We start from the raw sequence: 22,780 nt of genomic DNA, 5'->3' as shown, positions 1-22,780 counted from the left end.
TCTATGGCTATTTCTAGGTTTTAGACTTTAAACTCGTTGTTAGAAAACTTGGTATGGTGTAGCTTGATAAATACTTTCTAACATTTCCTTCAACTGTGTTTACTTTTTCTCTTGGGAAGACAGAAATTGTTGTGTCTGAGTCATCATTAAAAGGTGGAAGAATTCGGGGGGTAGTGGAGTAAGAGTTTAATTCCAGCTCTCGTATGTGGCTGAGGCAAGTGAATATATCACAAGTTTGAGCCTAAACCTAGTCAATCTAGTGACTGAGACCCTCTTTCAAAAACAAAACAAAACAAAATAAAATAGCGGTTCAGTAATATTAAACTTAACCCTAGATTCAATCTCTAGTATTGCACTAAAAAAACAAACAAAACCCCCAGACAAACAAACCCCAAGGAATTTAGATTTCTGGTCTTGTCCTGTTGGTGTGTTAAGAACCTTATCAGCCATAAGGTTATATTCTTTCTAAAAACACAGTAGCTTAGTTATTAACTAAAAAGCTTAAGGTTTTTTTCTCTTTAAAATCTTCAGTAATTCTTACAGTGCTCTTCTTATAAATTATTTGAAGGACAGTGTGCCATTCTTTAAACTTCGTGTATGTATCTGTAAAATGGTGTGTAAGCTCACTGGTAGCTTGATAGTGGTAATTTTAATGTTATATACAAGTTTCTTATATAAATTAGTTTTCAGAGTACTTTTTTAAGGCTGCCAATGAGAATGTTAAATTTGCACTTTGAAAAAAAGTTGAATGTCATCAAGGTATGTGTAGAAGGATTGTTACAATAAACTAAAAGTTAGCTGGTTAGTATCAGTATATAGTTAGCAAATTCATTGTAGCAAAAGGGTTTTCACAAAACAGACATCAGATTTCTGAGTGGAGAGGTTCAAATAATGCAGTGAAGGATTTGCCAGCTGTGAGAAATGACTATTAAAATTTAATTTATATTTCTAATGAAAAATAGGATATATGAGAGGTAAAAGATTTTGTTAGGATTTGGAGTGAAAAATTGATGGCGTTTATCTTTGAGATCGAACTTTGGGTCCATAGTCTAAACCCAAATTTTAACTGTTAGAGTAGACTTTCATTTAACTGATTTATCCTCCTAAAGTATTATTAGTAGTATTAGTCCTACTTCAGTCTCCTAAAGCTGGAATTTGTACTTTTAAAGATCAAGATAGACCTTTTTGTCTTTCACTATCTATACATACAAGTTTTAAAAGAAGATCTCATTTATATGGACTGTGGGTTTCCTTACTGATGGAGAAATCTCAAAATTTAAGGATAGTTAGCATTTACTTAGTGATAGGTATAGTGATACATTTTAAAAATTGTATAAACAGCCAGGACAAAAATGAGTTCTGCTTTTTACAGTTTGATAATAGGTTAAAACTATATGTGGATATTGAAACAAGTCAAAAGTAGTTGCACTATGGAGAAGAGTGAAAAATAGTTCTCAAATATCTTACACCACCTAATGTGTGATAGTCACAGCAAGGCAGCAGAATAATGATTAAAATGGTACATAGCAGGTTGACAGGAGGATCACTATCTTAGCAAGACCACATACGGAATTGAAAAAGTGTTAAATTGCTTCTTGGTCTTTTGCCTAAGGTAAGCGTAGAAACATGTGATTAGGTTTGCCTGGGGCACAATCCTGGGATTGCATTTAAAGCTTTTGCCTGGAAAATTTTTGAGACATAAGTCATACTGGGTTGCCAACTGGCCTATAATCATCCTGTCTCAGTGTCCCAAGTATCTGCGATTACAGGCATGTGTCACCATACCCAGCTGCATGGTTGAAGATCTTTCACCAAAAACTAATTTTTTGTTCAGGGATATATATAGCTCAATAAGAGAATGTATGCCTAGAACCACAGACCCTGTGTGATGCCTAATACCTGTGTGAGAAAATGTTTAGGTTTGGCAAAGAAGCTTAAAGGGTTAAACACAGAAGGCTGAGGCATAAAGATGACTGCCGTTTGAAGGCCAGCCTGGACAATGTTACATAGCCGGCCCTATTTCAAAAGATCAAAATCGTCCTATAAAACCCAGACTTGCAAATAAAGGGATAAACGGAACAGAAAGAAGGTGAATTGCTAAACACTTGTGTAGATAATTCTTAAATTCAGACTTCATCTGCATTTTCTCCAGGATACTTACTGCCCCTTCATTCCAAATTGAATTCATCTCTATTCCTCCTTACTGTAAAGTAATGTTTCCTTTTATCCTGTCAATGATAGCAAACCTTTTAGAGACGAGTGCCTAAATTGCAACCCCAAACCCGGTTATTTATTGCACTGCAAGCATACATGAATAATGAAGTTTTAGTTTAGAAAAAAACTATATTAATATCTTCTGTCTCAAAAAAAAAAAACAAAACAGTACATGTACCATAGGTTTGCCACCACTGCCATGCTAATGGACATACTGTAGAGTTTATCTTCTGCCTCTTCTCAGAGGTGCTGATGACTCAACTGCTGTTACCGTAACTTGGATCCTCCACTCATACGTAATGTTACATATTGCCACCATCCCTCTTTGAGAGGAGCTTGTGATGATGCACAGGCTGGGCCCAGACTTGATACAGTGTTCTCCCCCAGCACCCAAAGTGCTGGGATTCCAGGCATGAGCTACCACTCTTGGCTCACTTGCCTGTCTTAATCCTTTGCACAAAATTACATTGTTTCTGGCCTGGGATCATTTAATGTAACATTCAGGCTAGCAACTCATTCACCTTAACCTCATTTTAACATTTGGTAGTTATAGGACAGAAGCAGATAAAATTCATAATAAGCACACTGTCAGTTAATAGTTGACACAACCTAAGAAGAGGCAGTTTGCAAGTTGAAAATTTTCTCTAAAAGGCAGTCTGTAGAAATAGCATCTGGAATGCTTTGCCACCTGATGATCAACTTTTTTTTTTTTTTTTTTTTTGTCTTTTTTGTTTTTATCGGTACCAGGGATTGAACTCAGGACTGCCTGCTTGCAAGGCAGGCACTTATGCCGCTGAGCTAAATCCCCAGCCCCTGATGTTCAACTTTTTTCTAGTCTGGATTACTTAGTTGCTATCAACCAAAATTTCCAGTAATTAAGAGAAACCGAGCTGGGTGTGGTGGAGCACGCCTTTTATCCCAGCACTTGGGAGGCTAAAGAAGATGAGTTCAAGGCCAGCCTGAACTATATAGAAAGACCCTGTCTAGAACCAAAAACCAAACCAAAGTTCATTCTGATCATGACAGAGAAATTGTAACAATAAAATTGTTTGTGCCATGTTTGACAACAACTTGCATTAGTTGTAAGCAAAGTATAAAATTTTTGTGAAGGAAAATTTTTAAATTTGTTACTTGGAACATAGTAATATTGAAAATTATTTGGGTAGTAACTACTACAAGTGAAAAATATCAAATGGAAACCACAAGACTAATGTATAATGATGGTCTGGGTAATCTGGAGACAAAACTGACATTTTAAAACTTGGCTATTTTGGGGCTGGAGATTTAGCTCAGCGGCATAAGTGCCTGCCTTGCAAGCAGGCAGTCCGTGAGTTCGATCCCTGGTACCGATAAAAAGACCAAAAAGAAAAAAAAAGTTTGAATAATTATATACAAAGGCCCTTTTGGATGCAGATACTACGCATAACCTAGACTTTTGTGGCAGAATAGCTAAAAAAAGGAAGTACTTTTGCCTCATGGTGTCAGAAGTTGCAGTCTGTTTTCCTGGCTTCCTGGCTCTGGTTTTTGGTGAAGCAGGAAGGTAGTGAGTGTGCTGGACAGATGAAAGCTGCTTATCTCTTGGTGAGGGATTAGAAGGAGTTTGAGAGCCAGAGTTTAGGGAATGCCCTGAGGACCAGATCCTGTTCTTAAAGATGCATTCCCTTTAACTAGGCTCTGCTTCCTATGGCTCATTGAGCTGTGAGCTCAGTAGTGGGCTAATTTGGCCGATAGGATCAGCACCCTAGTGATCCAATCCCTCTAGGCCCTGTCTCTGAATATGACTGCACTTGAGATACATGAGTTTGGAGGACCCTTCATATTTAAATCATATGTATTATTTAGGAGTTCGTGCTAAAAAGTCCTTTTGTAATTTAGGTTTTGTGATTTTTAATACATGTTTACAAGTATATATATGTGTGTGTATGTATGTATAATGACTTGTTTCCATTTAGTCTGTTTTACGGGCCAGTGCAAAGAAGCATTTTTTCAGGATAATTTAATTTGCAATGTTTTAATATCAAAGACTAAGATTGCAGAGGCTACAGCATGGTAATTTCACTCTCTTACCACACAAAATCTAAGACTTGGGTCACAAGGCTAATGGGAAGATTGAGTATACTAATAGCTTTTTTTTTGGTGCCAGAGATGGAACTCACACCCTTACGATTGCCAGGCAGGTACTTACACTGCTGAGCTAAAACCCCAGCCCTGCTTCTAGCTTTTTTTTCTAAACCAGTCCTTAGCCTGGCTCCATTAATTAACCAAAAAGCTGCTTAGCTTTAGGTGTAATCAGATGAAAAAATCTTTTCTGGTGTGGTCCTTGGCATAGTAATTATCTATAAAGAAATACATTATTAGTGGTTCTTGGGAAATCTTTGTGACTAGATAGCAAAATCAAAACTTCATGTGGAGCCCCTGCAATTAAGCTAGGCAGTAAGCTGTTTCCATTAGTCCTCAAATATCAGCAGTTGGATACAAATCATCCTGCCTGTTGGTTTCTGTGAGTAGAAGGAAGTAGGGCAGTGTCTGACAAGCACTAGAACACCAGAATCCTGATTTGGGCAACATCCTTTCCATGGAGAAAGGCTAAATTTAGGGTTTATCTTTCTTGGGACTATGGTTACCCACTGACTGGACTGGAGAAGCCTGAGCCACTTATCCCAGGAAGCTGAGGAGAAAACAAAATCGTTTCAGCAGGATAAACACGAATTGAGAAGGCTTGGATCTTGAGTTGGGAGAGGTGGACACAATCAGGAAAATTTGAGAAAGCAAGCCACAGTATTTCTGAACACTTGTGAGCCATGTGTCTTTTCTAAAACTTTAGGACAATTCAGTGTAAAGATGAGCAGTGGAAAATGCTAAATCTCATAAGACTATCAAAATTAATATGAATGCTTTGATAAAAGATGTAGGAAGGATCTGAAGAATTGAAAAGGCATTCATGGACGTGTTTGACCTGAACCCACATTATTGCTAAATCAGAGTTGGAATCTTGGGCCATGTTAATGCGCAACCTGTACAGTGGTTCCTTTTTTCATGTTCTTGGTCAGTTTCATTTTGCCCTTATATCGCTGTTCAGTAGCAGCTTGGAAAGGGAGGTTATAAAAGTCATGATTTTTTCACTTATGAGGGAAAAAGAGGGCAAGCCATTTGAAAAAATTGCAATCATTTTAAGGTTTCCGAACCACTTGCCCTCTACTTTGACGTTTCCATCACCTCTCGTTCCTTTCATCTCATTGTAGTTCACACTACTGGCTTATATCACTTAAAATCACTGCCACTGGGGCTAGGGATTTAGCTCAGCCGCATAAGCGCCTGCCTTGCAAAGCAGGCAGTCGTGAGTTCGCTCCCTGGTACCGATAAAAAGGAAACAGACAAAAAAAAAAAAAAAAAAAAAAAAAAAAAAAAAAAAAATCACTGCCATCATTGCGCTGTTACTCTCAATTCTTGATCATGCTTTCTCTCATCCCATACCCAATTATTTTCTGCAAGTGGACTGAATACTTTATGGTATCGTATAAATGGTACTCAGAGAAAGCCTCGCAGACTTATCCCACCACGTCACCTCCAGGAGGAAAACAGCCTGCATTTTCCTGATCTTAGAATGGTATCCCAAACATATTAGACATCCAATATTAGTTGAATTAATAACCTTCCTTTAAAAATTATGTAAGGCGGTAAGCAGGCAAAATTTTGTTTTTGTCACGGAATTCAAGCTGGAAATCATTATCTAGGCTAGACTCGAATTTTTGAATCTTGGTATGCGCACCACACCCTGCTACGAATGAATTTTAAAAAACAGCAAAGCTGTAAAACCCTAGTCACCTAAGCATTTAATAGAAGTTCACTGACCAATAAGTAAATCGCACTCTTCGGGGTAGATGAACTTTAGATGACCTATCTGGTGTAGGGCTGCATAAGGCAGGACTCCTCACCTCCTACTAGTCCAGCTGTTGGTAGCGCTCGCGTAATGCTAGGTGTACACCAATGTTTAACTGGGAAACCCTCAAGCGCGTTGTGCGCGTGCGTCTGCGTCCCAGACCTACCTACCCCGCCCACCAGCTTCCTATTGGCTTCTATTGGTTGTTTCGCGGGCAGAAAGGGCCGGAGTAGGAGAAGGGAGAGGGAGAAGAAACCAGCTTGCCGTCACCAACAGCCAATCAGAAGGAGCAGTCTTCAGTTTTGCCCAATGGGATCAGGTTTGGGTCACGGCCCGCGGAGTTTAACTTTCCGTCCAGGAACGCGGAAGTAGCCCGCCTGAGGCCGCACAATTGTCAGACTTGGCTCGGGGGCCTTGGGTCACCACCTCCCGTGAAGTCGCCGAGGCTGAGTGCGGTCTTCAAGTGGAGCCTCGGGCGGCCCAGGCCTTTCTCTCGGGACCTCTTACTGCCTGTGACTTACAGGCCGAGGTGCACGGGTGGCGCGGGGTTGAAGTCGGTGCGTGTCCTCATTAGCACTCGCGCGCTCTGGTCCTCTTCTCTCGACGCTGAGGATTCGGAGACCTGCATCTGTCTGTAACGCTCTCGGCTTCGTGATCCCATGTTTGCCTGAGGTTTGGCTCTGGAGGACGGTGAGCAATGCTGCGGTGCGAGTGACACGACTGTGCTCTGGTCGCATTCCGCTACCAGGTGGGTGACGTAAATTGTGTTGCTTATCGGGTTCATGCTCATCCGTGTCTTTAAAACGAGTGCAGACGGATGGTAACCGCCCGTTTTCTGAGAAGAGTTTACTGTTTATTTTGATAAAGCTTTGAGTCAGGCCCCTACCTTCTTTCCAGGGTCTGCTAAACTAGCTTTTCACCTCAGCATCTTTGCCTAGAGCTTTCAGGACTGTGAACCTCGTTGTCACACATTAACTTGAAACCTTCCCTTCCACGCCTTTTTTGTAGACCTCATTATCTTATTAGATTTTAGTGTAATTTAAAAGACAAATTAGTTTCCTTACCACCCCCCCCCCCCCCGCGTCCGATTCCTTTTGCTTCCTTCAGAGTAATGCTGACAAGGGGGGATGAGTTGATGGTGTTATGAATAATGAAAGGTCTCTTCTAGTTTAATTAATATAATTCCTGCACTTATTTGTCAAGAGTAATATTTTACAAAATTTTCCCCAAAGGTACGAAGAACCTGATGATGTTTCCCTAAGTTTGCTTTACCAATGTCTCTCCTGTTGAATATCTTACGAGAAATGCTGGTGTATTTTGGCGTTCCCATAGACCAGGTAAATCCCTTATAATAGGGTTTGGATGAACCTTTCTTTTTGGTTCTCATTTTAAAAATTATTTATACACACACACACATCTAAGGCCCAATTATTACTTCTGTTCAGGTGAGACAAAGATTAATTCTCTATAGCATAGCTTTGATAATTCGAGGCAAGGGTGGGAGGGATGAAGCATATTGTTGGTAGCACAAGCCTATAATCCTAGGACTCCAGGGGGTGGGAGGCGGGAGGATGGAAGGTTGGAGCCCAGCCTAGACACTGAGCCCCTATTTAAAAAAGCAAGAAAGGACTGGGATTTAGCTCTGTTGAGGCCCTCGATTCAATCCCCAGACTGCCAAAAAAGGGGTGTGTGTCGGGGGAAGAAGATTATTAACCTATTTACCTACTAGGTCAGATGCCAACAGGCGATACAAAGGAAGCAAAATCAAAACATTAAATGTGACCTTCAAAGAAATAAATATATTGCATAGATAATAAAACTTTAATTTATGAACAAGTTTAATGTCTGAACATAGAATAGTACCTTAACAACAAAGTCAAAATAAATGTGAGGGAGAGAAGATGATTAGGACAAGAAAATTATAAACAAGTCTAATTTTATCTACTTGTGCATGTAAGACAGTATTCTTGGTTCTGTAGATGATAGAGGAACAATGCTTTATTTTTGTACTCGAAGTTTAACATATGAGAGAAGCAAGAAACAAAAATAACTATGAGATTGACTATAAGAAAGATAGAAAATAGTATGTGTGCTTACAAAATGGACAAGTCATCTGTATGTTGAGATGAATTAGAAGATGGTCAAAAAATAGTGGTAAAATTTTAAACCAAAGTAAACTGAAGAATGATGATGCCATTATTACTGACAACTCAGTGTGAGCTAGGAATTTGAATAGGAAGGTAAGGTGTGCCGTAGGTGGTGGTGTGAATATAAATAGAAATACCTGGCAGGGAGAGTGAGGGAAAAGAGATTCAGATTTGCCTTGTATGTATTGTTTTGGTATTTGAAGCCATAGATGCATAATGGGAGATGTCCTTAGATGTTATTGCAACTTTAAATTGCCGGAGGCTGGAGATGAGTACTGAATAGCACTTGAAGATATGCGTATCATTATTGGATTATTTGTACTCTAATGAATTTCTACAGATGGAATTGGGACAAAATTGGGGTAGTTTGAAGAATGTGAAGAAAGGAAGCAGCATCAGCAACGATCTTTGGAAAAGTTTGCTTGAGAAAAGAAATTAGGAGGCCATCAGTTCTAAGGGACAGCAGAATTGAACACTCCCCTCCCCCCCTTTAAAATTAGAGGGAACTTCAGTATGTTTGCATACTGGGAGAATTAATTCTGTGGGTTTTTTTTTTTTAATTTTGGTACCTGGGATAGAACTCATGACCTTGTGCTTTGCCACACAGGCCCTGTGCTGCTGAACTAAATCCTTGTCCTGGGGAAGAATTTAAGATACAAATGACAGGATGATTGAGTAGTACTGACCTGAAGAGAATGTAGCTGAACAGGAAATCTAAATAAGTAGGCTTTGGGGAAAAGAGAGACAGTTGTGGTTTTTTGTTTGTTTTTTGTTTTTGTTTTTGTCTTTTTGAGACGGCTTCCTATGTAGTTCAGAATGGCCTTGAACTCACAATGACAATGATCCTCTTGCCTCTCCCTCTCTAGTACTGGGATTATAGGTGTGTTGCCACCATGCCTGGTGAGAGACAGTTGTTTTTTAAAGAATAGATAAAAATGAGAGATGGTAGAGAAAGATTTTGAGTGGACAGAAATGAAGTTGAAATATGTCAATCTGAAGGCTTTGGTTTTCTCAGAGCAGAAGCAAGATTCCTTGGAAATCACGAAAGTGCTAACACTGGGGTTTTTAGAGACTGGAGATATCTTTGGGTGACACAGTGTGAGCAGATGTCATGAAGGGATTGCAGTTACTCTGAGGACCCTGCAGTAAACATGGGGGTTTAAAGCTTTTCTAAATATTATCATCTTGTGATTTTTTTTTTCTCTAGCTTTTTTTTTTTTAATCGGTACCAGGAATCGAACTCATGACCGCCTGCTTGCAAGGCAGGTGCTTATGCCACTGAGCTAAATGCCCAGCCCCTGTTTTCTCTAGCTCTTAGTAGAAGAAATAAATGAAAGAAAGTATGGAATATTTTAAATAAAAATACTCAGGATTCCAAAGATACTGGTGTTAACAGATCCAGGATCACTATTGGCTAGATTTTGTTAGCTACTGGTCATATACCATCTTTAAGTGCTTCAAATATCTTTTTTTTTGAGACAGGGTCTCACCATGCAGTTCAGGCTGTCCTTGAACTCAGTAGGTAGCCCAGGTTGGTCTCAAACTCATGTACGCTTCCTGCTTCAGCCTCCTGAGGCCTGGGATTATAGGTGTGTGCCATCGTGCCTGGCATCACCTGTCTCTTGTTTTTGCATGTGGCTACTAGAATATTTTACATGTGTGGTTTGTGTATTTCTTTTGGAAAATGTCTGGGGTAATACATACTAGTATTACTACTCTCAAGGATTCAAATGGAAGAGTTTCTGTCTGATGGAGGAGAGAGAACTGAATATGAAACAAAGTCATATGTAATTACGTGGTCATCAAAACTAGAATAGAGCCAGGCGTAGTGGTTGTAATCCCAACAGTTGCCAGACCGAGGCAGGAAGATCACAAAAAGGCCAGCCTGGACTACAGAATGAGATGCTGTCTCAAAAATAAGAAAATCTAGTTAAGAACTGAACTTAGGTAGAGGAAATGATCAAATTTGTAGAAGAATGTGAATAGCTTAATCAAGGACAGATAAAAATGAACCAGCACTAAACTTTGGGGCTGGAGTCACATAGATTGGGGCCTACTAAGCACACTATGAATGCAGGGCAGTTAGGATAAGATTGGCTTATTTTTGAGACAGTTAAGAAAACTGCTTGACCCGGAAGAGCGTGTGTTCTTGTTGGTGAATAGCTGAAAATTAAATTGGACAGAAAGAATAGGACAGATGAGCACAAGATCTTAGTGGGTGATTGCAGAGTGAACGTGGGATGCTTGGAGTGTGTTGTGGAGACTGGCCTGGGAGACTGATGAAAGACTGTAAAGTTGGTTGATGGCATCAGTATTTAGTTTTGGACTCAAATGTAGAAGAAGTGTGGCCTTTTAAAAGCAGAGGAGTGGCATGACTTTGTGCAGGAGAACTCTGTGCTGATGACTTTCAAAAAATCTTTTTCTGTCATCTAGTCCTGTGGCTTCCAACTTTATTTATTCAGTATCAGGTATTCTGTAGCCTAGTAAGTCCCAAGTCTGTTTCTCTAATCCTGGTTTTTCTCCTGAGCTTTAGTGCTGTGTATCTATTGACTCACTGGATGTACTACTTATTGAATCATTTTGTAAAGATGCTAGTAGAATGTTCTGTGTATCTGTTGCATGTAATAAAGTTTGTACTTATAGCATCTTAGGGAAAATGAAAACTTCTGTTTTTAATGCTTAGTAAAAGAGAAATCTTTTTGTGATAAAATCTCTGCAGAAAATACCTTACGTTTTTTGGGGAGGAAGGTTGTTGTAGCAATGATTTACATCATATGGGGAGCCACTAGTGTGTTTGGCAACTTTCTGTTCTATGACAAAATACCTAATGTGAACAGTTTACAGAAGAAAAGGTATTTTGGGGCTCATGATTTTGGCAGTTTCAGTCCATGTCCTTGACTTCATGGTAGGAAGGCCTAGTGGTGGATGGTAGCTGGAAGTAGAGAAGAGCCTGAGAGGCGGGGTGGAACCATGTATGGATCCAGGGTCACACGCCCTTCATGTGCTCTCTTCAGCTTGGCCCCACCTCCTGCTCTATCATCTCCCAGTAATGCAGTCAAGTTGTGATAATCAGTGGGTTAATCCACTGATGAACTTGGAGTCCTCATTAGCTAATCACTTCCCCTAAACACATCAGCAGCCAAGTCTTTAACACAGTGAGCCTTTTGAGGGGGACATTTAGGATCTCAACCATATAACCTGAGTATTATTCACATTTTGTTTCTAGTAAATTTTCAAGAGTTCCAGCAAATATATTCCACTGTATGTAAATAACTCTTTGGGTTGTTTTATGACCTATTTATTCTGCTTTTTATTTTTTCTTTAAAGGAAATTACAGAAGTATTCTGTATTGCTTCATCACTTGATAAATTGAAAACTGTCAGGTGCTATTTTTATTTTCACTGAGAGGGTCTTCCTACTTTGTCTGGCCTCTTCATGAACTCCTGACTCAGTGATCTCACTTCAGCCTCCTGAATAACTGGGATTACACATGTGTGCTGCCATGGCTAGCTGAAATTGTCATTTTTGGGGGGACAAGGTGGGATACTGAGCCTTGAACCAAGGCCTTTGCAGTGATTTACATCCCCAGTCCTTTTTGAACATTTTTACTTTCAGATACTGTCTTGTTAAATTGCCCCCGGCTGGGTATAGGCTTGTAATTCTTCTGTGTTAGCTTCCCAGAATGGTGGCATCACAGATACACATCACCACAGCTGGCTAGTAATGTCAGTTTTTGATTGGGTCTAGATGGAATTTTAAAGGGAAGGAAGGCAATTGTTGTGAACAAAATTTCTCAAGGTATTTGGACATTATTAGAATTAAAAGAAAATGAACTGTATTACTCTCTTTAAAAACTCAGGAATGTTTACTTTATTCTTCTCTGGGTTTTTTTTTTTTCCTTCCAGTGCTGGTGTTTGAACCAAGGGCTGTATTAGGAACCTGGACCAGAGTCCTGAATGTCAGTATCAGGAACCCAGCCAAGGGTCCTGATTGTCTGTTTTAAGAATGTCGTGAGAAAAATAAACAGAGACAAGTATAAAGTATAGTATTCCATCAATGACTGGGAAGTCAGTGTCTGGATTGCGCTTCCTCATTCCCAAAAGAGCCCCTAGTAGATGTATACAGTGATAGTGGGGTAGTCAAGGATTACAATTCAGTGGAAGACTCAGATTTAAGAGGGTGTAGATAATCTTACGCTTAGAAGTATCTTGTCCTAGAGTATAATCCTGAGATGATTTAGATGATCTTATGCTTAGAAGAGTCAATAGGAAATCTCAGATGGGTGGTGCTGATAATCCCAGGCCTTCCTTTAATCCCATAGGGAAATGTGCGAGATTTTAGCCATTGTGAATTTGTGGTCCCCAACAAGGCTGTGCATGCTGAACAAGTGCTCTACCACTGAGTTAAACCTTACAATTTCATTGTTTTAAAAAAGATAATAAAGCTTAATTCTTTGGAGAAGATACTTTGTAGTACTATATTTTCTTTTTAAAAAATTTACTTCATTTTTTACATTTCCTTTTTAGATATACAAACATGTTTAATTAATTGAAATATATAGTAAATAAATCCTTGTTTTTAAATAGATTTTGCTGACTTGGAAACATAAAGACTATGGATCATACCGGAGTATTGTCCGTATTATTGGGAAAATGCTTCCTATAGAACCATGTCAGAGACCTAATTTTGAGGTAAGTCAATCACCATGCATTTTTAAAATTGTTTATAAAATAATTCTAGATATTCCTAGGGAGTTAGGGTATCTAACAACAAAGCAAGACATATTTCTTCCAAGCTAAGAACTTTAGTTTATCCGTGGAAACAACTCACTTCACATATTTTTTTGTTTTTTTAAATATTTATATTTGGAGCTAAACAAGTACAAGGAACATATGAGGAGCTTATTTGTTTTAATTTTCTGTTTGATAATAGATTAACGGGGAAGAGAAGCTACACATTTAGAATATATACATTTTTCTCAGCTAGTTTTTCTTGCTAACAAGCACATATTTTTCTGCTGAACATCTTACCCTTCTCTTTTGGATTATTAATTTGTTTAATATGATGAGGCAAGGGGCACATGTCCTCCCTGACTTCCTACAGAGCTCTGACTTTTTTGTTTTTTACTTTTAGTTGATCCCGCCCTTGATCTCCGCGGAGTCTGATAATTGTGGCTCTATAGTTCCATCTTTTGCTGACATTTTGTCTGTGGCCAATGATGAAGAAGCCAGTTGTCTTAGATTTCGGTAATCTTTATACTTATCTTGGGAAGTGGGGTATGTGCTGTAACCTGAATTCTTATGTGTGTTGAAGTTTGTTTATATCACTTGGAGCTCTTTTGTTTTCTCTGTATGTGCAACATCATTCTAATATCTTCCTAATAAGGGTGACTTTCTCATTCTTAAGCTAATTTTTCTTACTACACTTTTAAACCTAGCATTAGTCATGAGAGCAGGGAGTTAAAGAGTTATCAAGAGTCATTATTTTCATTCTGTGTTGTGTACTAGAAATACAACATTATTGTTTCTTTGAAATATTGTAAGTGCTATATTTATTTTATATATTTAGCCAAAATTTTCATAGCACTTACTGTGCATTAAACAGCAATGTTAGTTAAGTATACAGCAGGGCCTTCATATCTCTGAGAGTTCTGTATGGGCTCCCCATTATCTGTGGGTTCCAGGTTCATGTATTCAACCAACTAAGGATCAGAACTACTTGGAAAAAAGTTCCAGAAATTCCAAAGAGCAAAACTTTAAATTTTTTGTGCACCAAGTACTACTCTGAATTCATAAGAATGAAGTGTTGTGTAGACATGGCATTAGGAATTCTAAGTAATTTGGAGATGAGGGCTGGGGATTTAGCTCAGTGGCATAAACGCCTGTCTTGCAAGTAGGCAGTCGTAAGTTCGATCCCTGGTACTGATAAAAAGGAAAAAGACAAAAAAAAAAAAGAGGTAAAGTAATCTGGAGATGATTTAAAGTGTGCAGGAGGCTATATATGGTGAAATGCCAGGGCTCTGCCATTTATATAAGAGATTCAAGCATTTTTGGATTTTACTATTGTGTAGGGAACCCTGGAACCAGTCTCCCATGGATGCTGAAGGGCAGTTGTCCTTCATCTTTTGACTGATACTCCTAGAGAGCACTGGCTTCTGTGTTATCTTTAGTTTATATCGTAAGAACAGAGAATGTCAACTGTTGAGATGTTCTGACTAAATGTATATGTGTCAGATTGATGTATCAATTTTCAAAAAGTTAGAAGACCATAAATTTATGCTAGTTAACATAATCTTGACTGTAAAGCCTTGTAGTACCTTATGTAGAATTTTTAAATACAGTAGTTAAAGTTAATGAGTAGAATAGTTATATGCTAATTACAGTATTTTTGTGTTATAATCCATGAGTAAGGCTTGTCCTCATTCCCTGGCCTCTCAGGACCATCTGTTGGAATTCTGTTCTGAAATGTTGAGAAGATGAAGCTAAATAAGATGCTATTTGTCCTCAGTGAGTCTGAACAGACACAGGGAGTTGCTCTGACTTCATTTAGTCTTTTGGTTTTCATCAAAGATTTTACGTATTTTTCTGATTGAAAAAAAATTCCTCTCTGTCTCTGTCCCTCTCCTGCCTATAGAAGTCATATATGGAAAAGTGAAGAGGAGAAAATTAAAACTTGCCATCCTTTACAAGTAGCTTGGGATCCACTGTCATCTGCTCGAAGACAGAACAAACCAGTAAAAAATGATCTGCCTGTAGATGAAGCTGCAGTTAAAAAAATAGCTGCCCTTGAAAATGAGCTAAGTCTTCTTCGCTCTCAGATTGCTGCAGTTTTGGAAATGCAGGAACGGAAAAATGGTGCAAAATCTGGTAAGTGACATACTGGATTTGTTTCAGCTAGATGATACTCATCTGGTGTATAAGTCAGTGCAGTCTGAGTAAGAACTATGCACAGCATGTATTCGATATTTTTTCAAAGTAAATCAAGATCCGTTTATAGTAAAGGCATTAGCTTTGGTTTAAGGAAAAGCTATATTACTAAAGATTGTATTTTGTAGGATCAAAAAGGCCTGTCTTGTAGGTAAGCTTTTCTAGCTCTTAAGAAAAGCACTGGAGAACAAAAAGGAAGAATGCATTCGTTTGAAAGAGGAGAATAAGTTCCAGATCTCATATTTATAGGTTTTATTTATTTATTTTTTTTGTCTTTTCCCTTTTTATCAATACCAGGGATTGAACTCATGACTGCCTGCTTGCAAGGCAGGCGCTTTTTTGTAGGTTTTAGTTAATTGCTGCTACACTTCCACTAATTTAAGTGAAAAATATTTTCCAGTTGATCCTGTCTTATTACAGATGTAATTTGTTTTAAATAAAATTTTAAGCAGTATAGGACCAAACACTTTTCACAATGGGTTTGGCCATAAGCTGTATGTAAAAATGTGAAAAAATTATATAATCTATAATACATACTCATGGAATTTATGCAAGTAATATATGGTATATATTTAAAATATAAATTATATAATATTTAATTATAAATACATAGTAATGAAGTGATATTATGCACAGTTTTTTTCTTACGCATGTTTATCCACATTTTTTCAGGAGCAAATTTATTGCAAAGAAGTTAAATATCTTGTACCCATCTTAAACTCTTGCCTAGAAAATAATATGCCTGTTGGTCTAGCGTCAGTACAGAGCGAATGCAGCAGTTTGAGTATTTCTAACTACCCGTTGTTGACTGTGTTTTAGCTTTTTAAAATGGAGAATGAGTTCATATTTTATGTGAATTACTGAAAAAATTCTTTATTCCTTCTTTAAACATACATGATGTGGTTTATACAGTATCTGGATGTCTCTTCAAGGCCTCATGTGCTCAGAGATGGGCTTTTGCAAGTTGACTGAATCAAGGGGACACTATAGCTAGATTGTTGTTAGAAGCTGGGGTCACTGATGGCTGCCGAGAGGTGGACAGCTGTCTTCCACGATCGACCCTCCCACTTTGCTGTTTCTGTGTTCAAGCCTGCAGATGTGGCCTGAAACCTCTAAAAAACTGAGAGCCAGAATAATCCTCTCCTAAGTCATGGGTGGAACATAGGAATTACATCCAGTGATAGGAAAGTGACTAAGACAATGAATTCTCCACTCTCTATTAGGTGCCTACACTGAGAACTAATTCCTTCCTTCCTTCCTTCCTTCTTTCTCTTCCTCCCTCCCTCCTTCCTTCCTTATTAATATTTTGCACCTAAAAATTTTATTGGTACATTTTAGATATACCTAATGATAGCATTCATCATAGGGAATCTGTACCTGTACATGATATATCTTCTTATTTTTTTCTCATTTCCCTCCCCTCCCTTCAACCCCTCTTACCCTCCTTATTTACAAAAGCTTTGTTTTCATTTTCCCTTCTTTTTTTTCTTGTCTCTTTTTTTCCTTTCCTCCCTTGTACTCCTTCACATTTGACCATTTTTGTCCCATTTTCCCATATCTGTTACACTTTTTGGTCCTTATTTACACTTTTGGTTTCTCATACCAGAGAAGCAATTCAGTATTTAAACATGTGAGTCTGATTTATTTCACTTAAGTGTATGGCTTCAAGGTGCATCCATTTAGCTATAAATGTCTCAAGCTTGTCCTTCTTTATGGCTGTATAGTACCCCAGTGTATAAAAAAAGCACAGCTTTATTGGTTCATCAATTGATGGGCATTTGGGCTGTTTCCAAGATTTAGCTATTATAAGAAGTGCCCCTATAAACATGAATTTGTGTATATCTCTGTGTTATGATGCTTTTAATTCTTTTGGGAAGACACTAGGAAGGGGAATACTCTAATTTGAGTTTTTGAGGACCCCTATACAGATTTCTACAGTCTGCACTCTCACCAATAGTGGAAAACAGTTTTTTTTCCCTCACAGCCCCATCAATGTTTGTTATTGGTTGGTTTCTTCCTGGAGTGAGATGAGATCTTACTATTGTTTTAATTTGCCTTTCTCAAATGACCAGGGATCTCGGACATTTTTTCATATATTTATTTGCCGTTTCTACCTCTTCTGAGAAATGGCTATACATTTCAGATGCCCATTTTTAGACTGAGTCTTTAGATTTGGAGGGTCTGATTTTTTTTTTTTTTTTTTTTTATTCTTTGTATGGTCTAGTCTAGATATTAGTCTTTTGTCTAAGGAGCAGAAAGAGTCTGGATCTGTGTTCATTAATCCCAGCAAGCCAGCCATAGATGTATGGTGGGGTATTAGATAATTCCAGTAAAGCAGCACCTTTGGTTCCATTGAAGTTCAGACTGGTTTTTCCCTGTGAGGTTAGACCCTGATTTGTTTAGCTACACAAGCAAGCCTCCTGCTGGCTTGCACTCAGTTCCTTGACCTCTCATCAGCTTGAACTGGGTTCCGCCTCACTCTGAGGTTAGGAACTGCTAGATGGAGCCCACTCCAGCTGCTCTTGTGTTTTGAGCTCAGTTGGTTCTTCTCCAGCGTGGCTTTTCCAGTCAATTGCCCTCTCCTGGGGGTGTCTAAACCTAAATAATTAACTAGCCGCTGCAGTCCACTGCTCCGTTTACTAATGCATTTCTCCCTGGAGGCCTCTGGAGTAGCCTGTAGTGACCATGCTTCTGCAGGTTCACGATGCCTCTCCTATTCAGTGAGTCAGGGCTCAGAGAGAAAGTGCCTTGACCTGCTTTGTTGAAGTCTCTCTTTGCTCTTGTGGGCTTCATTTTGTGTTCCAGATCTTTTCTGGGTTCTGGGGAAGACCCACTTTCCTCGTCCTCTTCCTCATGTTACTGTCTTCCTGTGTCAAGACACCAAATCATTTAAAGGCTCTTTTTCTATTCACCACTCTACCCTCTTCCTAGAAGTCAAGTTTCTAATTAGATTAAAATGAATTTACAGTTTGCCCTTAGAAACAAGCCGATGGGATTATTGCTCCTTCCTGGCTAGCATATCACTATTGCATTATAGAAACTTCTATTTTGGTTCTCACTAGTGTATGATGCTAGAATTTTGCCTGTTTTTTTTCAACAAATGACTTTGCTTTTAGGCTCGTTGGACTTGAATGATGTGCCCAATGGTGTGGGACGAATTTCACCATCAGGGGCTGCTCAGCCTTTGTGTGTAGAAACAAACCCAAGCTCAGTGCCTTGTGCTCCTCCTCCACCACCACTTCCTCCTCAGTTCCCTCCTTTCCAGCCTTCATGTTGTCCTCCTTTACAACCACAATCTACAGTTTGTGACTCAGATAATCCAGCTACTGAACTGAAAAATCAGCATCCAGGTGCTAGTAAGATGAATTCTAGTCGTCATTCAAAAGGCCGGAAAAATAAAGATGTTCCGAACATGTTAGATGTTCTGAAGGATCTGAATAAAGTCAAACTGCGTGCTGTTGAGCGGTATGTTGTCATATTTGAGAAATAAACTGAAATTTTGTGAATGATGTTTTTTTAAAAAATTATGTTTAGGAAAGCTGACAAAGATATTTTCTTTCTTATTACTTCTCACTCCTAAACATCCTTCCCAGAGATAAATCACTCTGTTCCTTTTGGCTATTTTTTCTGTTGTTATATTTCCATGATTTTGAAACATGTCTTATTTTTTATATTTCTCCCCATTGTAGAATATTGGAAATACTGTAGTTCCCTTTATCTGCCATTTTATTAACTGTGGTTTTAGTTCTTAATGGTCAACTGTAGTCTAAAAATATTAAATAGAATTTCCAGAAATAATTTATAAGTTTTAAATTGCTTGCTGTTTTGAGGAGTGTCATGAATAAGCATTCAATGAAGATCAAATGAATGAGTGGTTGAATAAACAAATAGTAGTCATGTGTTTTTCTTCTCATGATCTCTGTTCTATTGGATATTCTTTAAATTTCTACCCCCTGGAAAATTAGAAAATTAAAAATATGGCCTTTTGGCAGAACAGTGTTCGAGAATTCTCAAATAAGAGTAAGATTCTGGTTTCTTGGTTTCTGTTTCTAAAATCTTGTGCCTGTCAGACACCTTATTACATGGCAGAAATCTCCTGACGATTACCTATATTACGCTTATGTGCTTGTTGACAAGGTGCTAAGGTTACATCAGAATTTTAATTCCTTTTTTTTTTAAAAACAGATCACCTGGTGGTAGGCCCATTCATAAGAGGAAAAGACAGAGTTCACATTGGGATCCAGTGTCTATAATATCACAGGCACTTAAGGAGAAATTTGCATTTCAAGAAGATGATTCCTTTGACAAAGAAAATATATCTTGGGAGTCTTCTCCATTTTCTAGTCCAGAAACTTCCAGGGTGAGCTATAGTGATACCAGTAACCTTTAAGTTTTTCTGTCATGCTTTTCCTGATATTTTACATTCTTGTTCTCTTAAAGTAATTGTGCAAAATATAGTGTAAAGTGTTGATACTACAGTAATCTGTTTTCAGTTTCACATTCTCATTTTTACTTTTAACTGATAAGGAAATACTTGAGAAATATTTGTGCATGAGCTTATAATAGTTCATCCTAGAGAGTGCTAATTTGATGTCTGCAGTATAAGTTGGTGTCCAACATTTTGGAAAGACCAGGGAAGAATTGTGCAATAGATTCAGCTTAATTATATCAAATGGGACTATTCCATTCTAGTGTGTGCGGGCTCTGAAGATTGTGTGTTGTGTGTGTGTTCTGTATCTGAGGTTTAGTATGTCAATTCAGAAAATGATATTCAACTGTGCAAAAAAGTATGGAGTTTGCTTTTAACTTTACCATTAAAAATGTAAATGCTTCTAAAATCAACATTTAATTTTAACATCTAAGTTCTAATCTAAGTGTAACTTGGAAAGTACTTTTTATTTACCTTATTTGATCTTCATAGCAGTATCTCAGAAACAAAAAAAGAGTAGTATTTGTTCTCTATACAAGAAAAATGAACCTCATGGTTCACATAATCCCTCTTCTGAGGAGTAAGCAGAGATTAGAACTTGGTTTATTAAAATTCTAGAATGTCCGAAACCCTCGGGTATTCCTAGAAATTCACTTAGGTGGAACGACTCTTTTCTCTGTGATATTGTAGCACCTGAGGTTATGCTGGATATGGGGCCTCAAATCATAACTGAGGGGGAGTCAGTCCAGGCGGCCGCTCTTGCTTAGTTACATGTCCTTGGCCCTGAGCCCAGTGCCTGACATAGCTGACTCTTCAGTCACGGTGGGTTGTTGAATGACTTCAACCTCAAGGGGTCACCTGATGTAGTCTCATTCTTTTTTTACATTCCAATAATTTCTGTGTTCACATTTGCTTTGTTTCAGTTTGGACATCACATCTCCCAGGCAGAGGGACAGTGACTTAAGTGAAGAACTGATAAGCACAAAAATGATTGGCCAATGTCACAAAAGCCATGTCTACATTTGGAAGGAAAGGTGCAGAAATGTGCTGGTCTGTGTTTTGCTGCCTGTCAAAGGATCATATCTTCTCTTAACATAGAATGTTGCTGTTGACTGGGAGATACCTGGGGCCAGTGTGAGGGAGACACTTACGAGTACCAGTTTCTGGTTTTGGAAGATCCAACAGTTAACTGACTATTGAAAAGAGTTGGGTCTGTGGATTTTCCCCCTCAGGTATATTAGTGTCTCTGAAAGCTGAATGTATACTTCAGTGATTTTCTTGAGCAATTATGACTTCCTAATTTAAGAATCTTTTAAATGGTTTATTTGTCCTCCAGTAACTTAGAGATTTTCAAATAGGGTAAGACTATAAGTTTTCATTAAGATAGTCATTGTTTTAATCATATATGGTGAGCATTCTAAAGCTTATTCCTAACTAATAGTCTTAGAATTTGACTCCTAACAGCTACAAAAGTATTGTCTGCATTTGCTGTATATAAATAAACACAGCTGACATTTCTGTTTCCTTTGGTCTTTGATACATTTTTACTCTGTTCCTTTGTAAACAAATTTACAATAAATGTGCCTTTTCAACTTGTGTTTTTTAAATTTCCCTTTTGTTTGTATCCCTTTGGTTTTTAAAATTTTCTTGATAGTTCACGTTTGCAGAACATAATGAATATTCAGCGTGTTTGTGTTTTGTAGCAATTCAAATGTATATTTTTTTCATATTTCATAAAGTCTGAATGAGAGGGAATTCTATAGTTAGAGTTTCTTGGGGAATACAAATGAAAATCACACATACATTTGCAGGAAGTAATGAGATACACAAGTTTATGTGATTTGCGCGTCAGTACAACAGCCAGGGCATATGCAACCATCTGGTGGATCAGCACCCACCCCTCTGGCCAAGCTCTTCACAGTGAGAAAGTACTAGGTGCCCAGTTTTCTTGCTGTCAAGGAAGAGAATTGGTTCCTGCCACCACCTTCTTCCAGGTAGGACTGGCCATGCAGATCTATCTATCTATCTAGATATCTATCTGTCTATCTGTGTGTGTGTATGCATTTTCTTAGGGCCTTGTCCCAAACAACTGCTGGCAAGGGGTTTGGGCTGCACCTGCTATGCTATCTGTGGTCAGATGATGTTAATTAACAGACTATCTATCTATACACACACACACACACACACACACACACATACACACACACACACACACACATATATATATATATATATATATATATTTTAATTCATTCATTTGCTACTGAACCTTGAACCCCTGGCTTTTGCAATAAGGCATATACCTAGATTTTTTGCTTGTATTTTTTTTTGGTCTTTTTCCTTTTTATCGGTACCGGGGATCGAACTCATGACTGCCTGCTTGCAAGGCAGGCGCTTATGTCGCTGAGCTAAACCTCCAGCCCCCTTTGCTTGTATTTTTGAGACAAGGTCTTGTTAAATTTCCCAGGCTGTGTTTGAACTTGTGATCCTTCTGCCTTCGCCTCCCAGAGTTCTGGGGTTACAGGTGTGCACCACCATGCAGCAGCTATGACCATGAGGAAGAGGTATTTAAGGGCATTTACAGGGATATTTAAAGCAGGGATAAACAGCTTACAAGGAGAAATCTTGAAGTTTTCTTTATGTACCACATGAGGGCGGTATAACACCGAGTGCAGACAGGCTGAGGACACTCTCACTTGGATGACAAGTTTTTAGAAGTTACAACAAAGCAAGATTGGATTAAATATTAATTGCAAAAGCAGCTTACTATTAAGAACATTTATCAATTATAAATAACTCCTTAATGGATCTGAAATTACTCATGTCATCAGGCTAATTCAGTTCTTTACCATGCAAATAAATATTCTATAAAATTCAGTGATGAACGCAAGGGATGGTATTGTTTAATTGTTAAACTTCAAGATTGCAGTGGAATTTCCCCAAGTTCTTCAGCTGAAGTACAACGATTTGTTCCACTTTAAGAGAAAAGTACAAGGCTTATTTGTGCTTATATGATTATCATTTTTGCTTGTATCTTGTAAAGATTGGTAGATTAAAGTGGAGCAGTTTTTACTAGGTATCCCAAAACTTACACAGTACATCAAAATAAGTGCTTCCAAAGATAGTGTTACTGTTTAAAAGTTATCTTACTTGGATTTTTCCTCCTGTTAGCCCAGCATCTTCC

The 22,780-nt window shown here is 38.3% G+C and overlaps 1 protein-coding gene across 1 annotated transcript; it reads left to right on the top strand.

Annotated features, from left to right (window-relative positions):
- Nucleotides 1-146: 146 nt before the first annotated feature.
- Mtfr2 (mitochondrial fission regulator 2) lies at nt 147-21,203 on the top strand. The gene is made up of 8 exons (XM_013151104.2): nt 147-6,842; nt 7,327-7,431; nt 12,828-12,932; nt 13,375-13,487; nt 14,875-15,107; nt 18,284-18,632; nt 19,353-19,527; nt 20,520-21,203. The coding sequence occupies exons 2-8, from the start codon at nt 7,369-7,371 to the stop codon at nt 20,553-20,555; spliced, it is 1,074 nt and encodes a 357-aa protein (XP_013006558.1). The 5' UTR covers nt 147-6,842; nt 7,327-7,368; the 3' UTR covers nt 20,556-21,203.
- Nucleotides 21,204-22,780: the final 1,577 nt, after the last annotated feature.

The sequence above is a fragment of the Cavia porcellus genome, unplaced genomic scaffold (genome assembly GCF_034190915.1).
Source record: "Cavia porcellus strain 051 isolate PalLab524CR breed Dunkin Hartley unplaced genomic scaffold, mCavPor4.1 scaffold_22, whole genome shotgun sequence".
NCBI lineage: Eukaryota > Metazoa > Chordata > Mammalia > Rodentia > Caviidae > Cavia > Cavia porcellus.
Note: the sequence above shows the minus strand (reverse complement) of the source record. Positions and strands in the feature narration are given on the sequence as shown.

Excerpts from the sequence above, each read along its gene's own strand:
- Mtfr2 (XM_013151104.2), top strand. The coding sequence starts at position 7,369 with ATGTCTCTCCTGTTGAATATCTTACGAGAAATGCTGGTGTATTTTGGC. Across the intron at positions 13,488-14,874 it reads GCCAGTTGTCTTAGATTTCG|AAGTCATATATGGAAAAGTG; the intron begins GTAATCTTTATA and ends TCCTGCCTATAG. Across the intron at positions 15,108-18,283 it reads GAAAAATGGTGCAAAATCTG|GCTCGTTGGACTTGAATGAT; the intron begins GTAAGTGACATA and ends CTTTGCTTTTAG.